The sequence below is a fragment of the Macrobrachium nipponense genome, chromosome 44 (assembly GCF_015104395.2).
Source record: "Macrobrachium nipponense isolate FS-2020 chromosome 44, ASM1510439v2, whole genome shotgun sequence".
Taxonomy (NCBI): domain Eukaryota; kingdom Metazoa; phylum Arthropoda; class Malacostraca; order Decapoda; family Palaemonidae; genus Macrobrachium; species Macrobrachium nipponense.
Genome location: NC_087221.1, coordinates 27,189,513 through 27,197,806, shown reverse-complemented (window position 1 = coordinate 27,197,806; position 8,294 = coordinate 27,189,513). Strand labels below are relative to the sequence as shown.

At 36.6% G+C, this 8,294-nt stretch overlaps 1 protein-coding gene across 1 annotated transcript; it reads left to right on the top strand.

Annotated features, from left to right (window-relative positions):
• The first annotated feature begins 1,955 nt into the window (after positions 1 to 1,955).
• On the top strand, positions 1,956 to 3,689 carry LOC135203813 (uncharacterized). Its single transcript, XM_064233785.1, has 3 exons — positions 1,956 to 2,112; positions 2,392 to 2,890; positions 3,057 to 3,689. Exons 1-3 carry the CDS (start codon positions 2,101 to 2,103, stop codon positions 3,596 to 3,598), a joined length of 1,053 nt encoding a protein of 350 aa, XP_064089855.1. The 5' UTR covers positions 1,956 to 2,100; the 3' UTR covers positions 3,599 to 3,689.
• The last annotated feature ends 4,605 nt before the right edge of the window (positions 3,690 to 8,294 follow it).

Here is an 8,294-nt window from a genome sequence, read left to right as displayed (position 1 = left end):
TTAAAAATATTCATGTATATAGGGTCTGTAGATATTTCCTAAGGTTTTTATCTCTTGTTAACTTTTTGCCTCGAGAAAAAATCCAGTCGTTTTGTTATGAAAGTGCAATATTTCATTTTCATAATTTCGTGGCTGGAATCAGTTTTTTCCGACACTCGTGCCAATTCGGTGTATCTCATTTGTACCTGGAGAGGTAGTGAGGGTCATCATCAATTGTTGAGCGCATTTCCTTCTTGAAAACTACATTTTGTCATGAATATACATGAATTATTTGCCTTATCAAACGTTCTCGTTACACTGGTTATTGTGATAACCAATTGAGAAGATTAATTACATGTGCGTTGATTATACAACATTTCGCTTGTTGCATATTAAGTCTGTTTAATTATTCAGAAGCTTGGAGAAGTGTTTGGCAATATTTTGTTTAATGATTTTCTATTTGGATTTAATATTAATTTTCTCATGCTTATTCGTCACCTTTACAGTCTCACTGTCACTCATGAGCGATCATACTAGACGCCAAAGAACCGTTGTCAACCACAGTTATTCAGTCTGTAATCTTTATAACGAAAAAACGTTTAAACATACATCCTTTAGTGAATACTTTCTGTGTAGAAATAACCAGTGTTACTGATGTTATCGTTTCATTGTTAAAGTCTGCTATCTTACCAGATCGAGAAAATTGATTGATAGATTAACCTGGTTTCTTGAGTTGGCTTCAATCATACATGATCATCAAGACCAGAAGTAGATTATTTCTTGATGTTATTTACATGATTATAAAACGAAAAGTATTTCCAGTAATGCGCAAGAAATCTGGGAGATATTTTCCAAGAACCTGTAAGCGGAAGGAACGGGTCATACAGTCTGTTTATGCTTTTGACTGTAGGAGTTGAGTTCTAGTTAAAGTTATAGTTATTAAAGATTACCCTCGATGCCATCATAAGCCCTGTTTACAACGGAAAGAGAAATGTCAACTCGTGGTTTGGTTCTCATATTGGATTCATATTCTTATATTTAGCGCAAAATCCTTTTACCTCTCTATCTTATTTTTTTGTATTTGTTTATTTATTCGGGAAATCAACTTTTATATCCACTTGAAAGTAAAATTTACAAAACCGCTCAGTTAATTGCAATGACGGACAGTGATTTAATCAAATGGATGCTGTTCCCGTGTGTTAACGTCACAACAAAATCCAAGAAATTTCTTCATTAATGCACTTTTAACTTACTTTGAATATTGTATTTGTGCATATGGCCTTTTCAAACTAAGATTCTCTCTCTCTCTCTCTCTCTCTCTCTCTCTCTCTCTCTCTCTCTCTCTCTCTCTCTATCTCCTCTCTCGTCCTCTCTCTCTCTCTCTCTCTCTCTCTCTCTCTCTCTCTCTCTCTCTCTCTCTCTCTGTTAGTGGGCTAAATAAAATTTACGCCGCCTCTGTTGCAAATGAAATTTGATTCCTAATATTCAGTAGCATAAAATGAAGTCCTAAATCCACCCATAGAGACATTTTGGTAGGTTAATGTTTGGGTAAATATGTAAAAGTTTAAAACATCATGAAACTAACAATGCATTTAATTAAGTCCTTCACTTCTAAATATAGTCGGGTTTTTCAGAAATCTACAAGAACAAAAATGTTTCGAAATTTTTCCTCATTCTAAAAAAAAGTAGAAAACCTATGCTAACTATCTCGTTTTGAATTCCTAACGCTAATTTATAACTGGAACAGGAGTAACAGAAAAAAGAAAAATTAACATTATCTTGAATTTAAAAATGTAAATAAAGGTGCGCTGTTCATTTAAGCTATTTGTTTTATTCTTTTAGTGTTAAAATTCGAAAGGCAAACGACACACAAAAAAGTTTCCAGTTAACTGTATCTGTATCTCGAGCAGCACATCATCACTTTTGAATCCGGCAAGAATTATCACAAAAAGTATATATCCCGGTAACAGAATGTAGGTTTCCTTCAGCAAGTTTCCTTAATTGCCTTGTCTGGGTAGCGGTCGAGCATATATAAAGCAGACACATCGGGACCAAAACGCAGCATTTGGTCTTCAGTAGCCTTTGGAGATAAGGGAGTTCTGGGACCTTAGGAAAATCAACATGAACTCTTTGGTAAGTTACTGCTTTCCGTTTTACCAATGAGTATTTTGAATAGTTTTTTTTTTTACTGTAGTTACTGCAATATTGTACATCACCAACCTCTTTTAGGAGTGATATTTTTCTAAATAATTTCAGTTCCAGTCAAAGAGCTATTTATTCTTTAATTTTTGCTATATTAAGTTATTATTTTGAAGACATAAATACTGAAATTTCTAGTTTCCATGATTTTTCCTTCCACATAAAGTAATTTCAAATGTGGTAACATCACAAATGGTATTGTCACTCTTCCAGATATTCTTATGTGCCTTGGTGGCAGGAGCAACGGCCACAAACCTCTACCAAGGTCTCCTGGGTTACTCAGGAATTGTCACTCCTGATGGAAAAAACGTCCAATTCACTCGTGAACAAGCAGACAACATCGTGCTAGTTGGGCCTTCTGGAGCCGTGACAAGGGATGGTAATAACTTCCAACTTGCCCCTGACACTCACAGAACCAAACGCTCCAACTCCTACCAAGGTTTGTTGGGTTACTCTGGAATTGTCAGACCTGATGGGAACAACGTCCAATTCACCCGTGAACAAGCAGACAACATCGTGCTAGTTGGACCTTCTGGAGCCGTGACAAAAGATGGCAAGAATTTGCAACTTGTCCCTGATACTCACAGAACCAAACGCTCCAACTTCTACCAAGGGTTGTTGGGTTACTCAGGAATTGTCAGCCCTGATGGGAACAATGTCCAATTCACCCGTGAACAAGCAGACAACATCGTGCTATTGACCTTCTGGAGCCGTTGACGGAGATGGCAAGATGAATTGTCCCTGATCTCACAGAACCAAACTTTCTCCAATCCTCCAAGTTTGTTGGGTTACTCGGAATTGTCAGCCCTGTTGAATAACGTCCAATCGACCCGTGACAACATACAACATCGTGTAGTTGGACCTTGGACGTACAAAAGATCCAAGAATTTCAATTCCCTGTACTCAACGAACCAAACTCCGAACTTACCAAGGTTTTGGGTTGGGTTACTCTGGAATTGTCAGCCCTGATGGAAACAACGTCCAATTCACCCGTGAACAAGCAGACAACATTGTGCTAGTTGGACCTTCTGGAGCTGTGACAAAGGATGGTAAGAACATGCAGCTTGTCCCTGATAATCACAGGGTCAAAAGAGGAGCTGGGTACGTCAATGCCAAAGGGAGCATTGGATATTCAGGCATCGTGAAAACTGATGGTACCATCAGACAGTTCTCTCAAGATGACATTGACAACATTGTTCTCTTTGGACCATCTGGTGTCGTCACCAAGGATGGCAAAAACTGGCAATTGGACGAGGACCTCAACATCCATCGTACAAAGAGGCATTTGATTGGGCCATCAGGACTGATCACTAGGGATGGCACTCCTGTCCAATTCAAGGAAGCAGGAGCTAAGATTCTTCTTGAAGGACCATCTGGTCTTATAATGTCAGATGGTACTCTAGTACACCTCCGCTCTTAAGAATATAACTATCACAGGAAACATTTTTTGAATGCTGCGCGAAAACACATTTCCCTAAACGAATATTGAAATAAATGTAATATATAAACCATTCTGGCCTATATTTACCCCCTAAACGAATATTGAAATAAATCAAGTAATAAACCCATTCTGGCTTATATTTACCATTCTTTATCTATGAAATGATATTAAAATTATTTGATTGAATATATGAATAAATTATGTTACAAACAATATATTTAGATATATTTTTGCTTCATGTAGTATCAGTTAACCTATTTAATTTTCGCTAATCATCATTACCTGTCTATTTGTATGTCTGCCTATATCTGGCAGCTCTAATCCTATAGATCGGACAAAGGAGACTAATAAGTTGCCTAAAAGATGGGGATTTTTTTAGGAGGCCTTGCCTATCTAATAGTCCGTATGCTGTCTTTGTTTTGTTTGTTTGCCTGATTTTAGTTGGTTCGAACCTTTATATTTTCTTGAATTGACCTGCATCTCTGAAATTTTATTCACGCATTTCATTCATTTTTCATTTTTAGTTTTCTTAAAAACACTTGAGGCTACAAGGCTGCCAATTGGTATGTTACCCATCCACCCTTCAATCATCAAACATACCAAATTGCGGCCCTCTAGCCTCAGTTGTTTTTATCATTTAAAGTTAAAGTTAGCCTTGATTGTGCGTCTGGGACCGCTAAGGTGCAAACAACACAGGCTAGCACCGGGGCCGTGGCTGAAAGTTTCTTGGGCGGTGGGCTCATTTTCATTGGCCGTGGCTAAATGTTTCATACAGCCGTATACGTTGTACAGTAAACTTGATTGCGCCGAAGTTCCTTCGGCGCATATTTTACTTGTTTGTGTGTGTGTGTGTGTGTGACAGGCAGTGACGTCTGATTCGTTATCATTATTTCTGCAATGTTAAGATTACAATGTTCGTGAAAGAATGCTCGTAAACTCTCACCAGCCAGTCATGACGAAATATCAGCAATGCAGCCCGAGTTATTTTGATGGAGAGGATTTGATGCATTACTCTTGAGGAAAACAATGCAATTATTTGTCCAGTTTGGTAAGTTAAGAATCATCCTTGACCAGAGATTCTCTTGGAACTCATTGCGATTCGTTGCCGAAAGCCTCCAGTAATTTCTGTTTCATATTTCAGTTACAGTTTTTTTTTATATACAAAGAAAAAGTTTTAATCATGTACTCATCACTACTGTTTTGTATAAGCCTGCGACCGTCACAGGTGTATAAACTCGTATGGTAATGACTTGATGTATGTTTGAGATTTGTTGCTATTCGAAGGAGAATCGGAACAATGTTATGTTAGCATCAATATTCAGAGATATATGATTTTTTTTTTCAAGAATCCGATATATCTCTGGCAAATTATGGCACTTATTACCTGAATTTATCACGAGTATTGAACTAAAAATATGGTTTGTCTTTTATCTATTTTTTTTATTAGTAAGGAAATACAAAAGGGGCCCAGGGTACCGCAGTGCCTCGCTAAAAAAATATGATGGTATCATTATAAAGATTATGAAATAAAAATTAAAAGTGGAAACTTCCCTGCTTGATGACATGTAATGCAAGCGGTAAAAAAAGAAAAAGAAAAAAAAAGAAAAACATCAGTCCACTTACGCGACTTGGTGTTCAGATTTATGGAGGGATATCATAATCATCATTATCCAAATCGCTTTTTCCCTGACTCTCATGAATGATTCTAGTTCATCTCATCATTACCTGGACAGGTAATGAAGTCTGACATCGAGAGCAAATCAATAACCCTGATAAAAATCAAATATCGCCATGAATATCCATCGATTATTGGGTATATCAAGTGATTTGATACTAATGACTTCCAGGGTAAGTGGAAGACATATGATTAGTTTCATCTAGGATAAGTTTTGGAAAAAGGAACTCCAATGAAAACCTTGTCGATGACACCTGAATCCCATGCTCCCTTTGAGATGTACACTCGGCAAGGAAAGTTAAGATACAGTTTTTTTTTAAATCTTCAGACATATATTGTTCAATAATGCCACACTTGGCAACTCTTGAAAGGGGCAGAGCTTCAAAATAAAAGCGTTTGTTGCTTTCTAGATTTCCATCAACTTTACAACAAAGATTCTGTTGAGGTCCTATAATCATTTATTCTTGAATGTAGAAACAGGCTCTATATTATTCGTTAATGTTGGTTTGGTACCGTCATTTCAGGGTAGAATATCGATCATCCTTTTTTAAAACCTACTGTGAAACCTTGTTTATAAGTAATGTTTGACACTTAACTGACATAAAATTCATACGTAATTAAAGACGGATCTTAAACAGTGAGAGAAAGGGTTTTAAAATTTGGGCAGTACTTGTGGAAATCGTGAGGAACAATACAGTGAAGAATGAAATATTATGACGATAGAGAGAGAGCGCGCAAGCATAGGCCTATCGATTGAGATACTTAATTCATTATATTTACTGAGAGAGATTAAGTGATAATATTTTTTCAAATGTTTCAAAAGTGGAGAGAGAGAGAGAGAGAGCATCGGCCTATCTATAGAGATACTTAATTAATTATATTTACTTTGAGATATTGAGTGATAATATTTTTTCAAATGTGTTTTAAAAGTGGAGAGAGAGAGAGAGCAAAATCTGCGCATGTGAAAGCTTAGGCCTATTTATAACTACTTAATTTTATTATATTTTCTTTGAGAGAGAGAGAGAGAGAGAGAGAGAGAGAGAGAGAGAGAGAGAGAGAGAGAAAGAGAGAGAGAGAGAGAGAGCGAATTATAGTACTGGTGACGGACTTGTGACAGGGGTAAGGCAGAAGAAAATATAATTAATTAAGTATATCTATCGATAGACCTATGCTTGCGCGATATGATATGACTGCCAAGATCGTGCTGCAACATGTTAGATCAAATTTGAAGGATCATAATATTCAAGTTAATTCTCTAAGGAATTCATACCCTAATCTTGATTACATTCGACAGTGTCCGTAGCATTCAAAGATTGTAAAAAGACGTGGAAAATTTTAGAGACAGGGTGCGGTTATTCTTGCTCTCTTGCTATAGTCTTCACTTTTGAAAATCGGGTTTCATCCACAAATTCACGAAAAAAGCCCTGTTAAGTAAAAATATGTATTACCACAAATAACTCAATATGTATTGCACAGGCAATTAAAGTTTTATATCGTGGGAGATTTTTCAGCCTCGTGTAGGGCTGTAGGCTACTACGAACTGCTTTGTAATGGGAGCATATAGCCAGAAAATCTTTGAGCTGACATGCTACTTTAACCTTGATTAAGATTTATGTTTAAAGACAGTAGCTTTGTAAACAGCAACTAGCATTCGATCCATGTCAACGTCAAGGTAATCAAAGTGTGAAATCCGTTACGTTAGCCAGTATCCAGTGACTTGCGCTTTCCCGCTCGAAGTTCTAGGGCTCCTCACATCATAGAAAACGCTCTTGCCGATGCAACTAGATTTGCTCAACCTACCTTAACCGTCGCAACATTGAGTGCCATTGGCGTCAGCTAACTTTAATCGCTTTGGAATACAAACATAAGTTTGTAGAAACTAAAATAATTGCATTCACCACTTACGATGATGCAATATATCCCCGTTCATGAAGCAAAACGAGTAAATATTGTCGTCGTGATACATAGTACTAAAATCAGAAATTCACATTCTATCTACCAGATCTCTATGAACGAATCCATCTGAGAAATTCTAATTACTTCGAACATATATCGTGTTTTTAAGTATCTGAACGGTTTTGTTTTGCAGTTTTAACATATATGATATAATTTGCAGTATACTTTCATTTTCTAGAGTAAATTTAGCGATATTGTGTCTTTTCAGTAAAAACAAATGGGAAATTGGATGAACGAAAGCTAATGAAAACTGTATCTTCAGTTTTCTTGTCGAGTGTACATTAGCTGCATTTAATCAAGGCTGATTACATCATTTGACTCTTGTACCGGCAGTTTCTGCTATAAATTCCAGTTTATTCTAAGGTTATGTTCATTTATGTGGTTGAAAATAGCTGAGTTCTGTTGCTTTTACCAGTCATATATATAAATTTTATATATATATATATATATATATATATATATATATATATATATATATATATATATATATATATATATATATATATATATATATAATCTTAAAAGAAGGTGTGGTAGTGAATTGTTAATCTCAGCTATTTCCAGTTAGAGACAGAGGTGCTTAGTGATGAGCACTTGGCTCCTCTAAGAATGCTGAAATGGAAAACAGCCAGGAATGGTGACCTATGCGACATGAGGTTGGTGACGCCTCAGAGATCACATGATTGAGTCATACGGCCACTGGTCGTTGCTAAGCACTCCGCAAGGCGTGTCCATGTGTGTGTTCGTAGCGTGTGGTGTATGGGCCTTAGTGATAAGTGATGCAAAGAAGAGAGCACCCTTTGATTGCTTGTGTCATTGTACAGAACACACTTGGAGGAGGTTCGAGAACACCCATGGCAAGGGAGAATAATACGAGACTTTGGAAAAGTTACCCTTTGAAGTGAAAAGAGAAAGAGAAGTGTAGTGTGTACACGTTCATTTTAATTAACATTCACATGTTGGAGTGATGTAATAAATATGTCTATTATTTTAGATGGGTTCATGGCACTATATAAGAGAATGGGTTCACAAAGGATTTAATGA

Coding starts and splice junctions, on each gene's coding strand:
- LOC135203813 (XM_064233785.1), top strand. Junction 2,891..3,056: donor GCTATTGACCTTCTGGAGCC/GTTGACGGAGAT, acceptor GACGTACAAAAG/ATCCAAGAATTTCAATTCCC.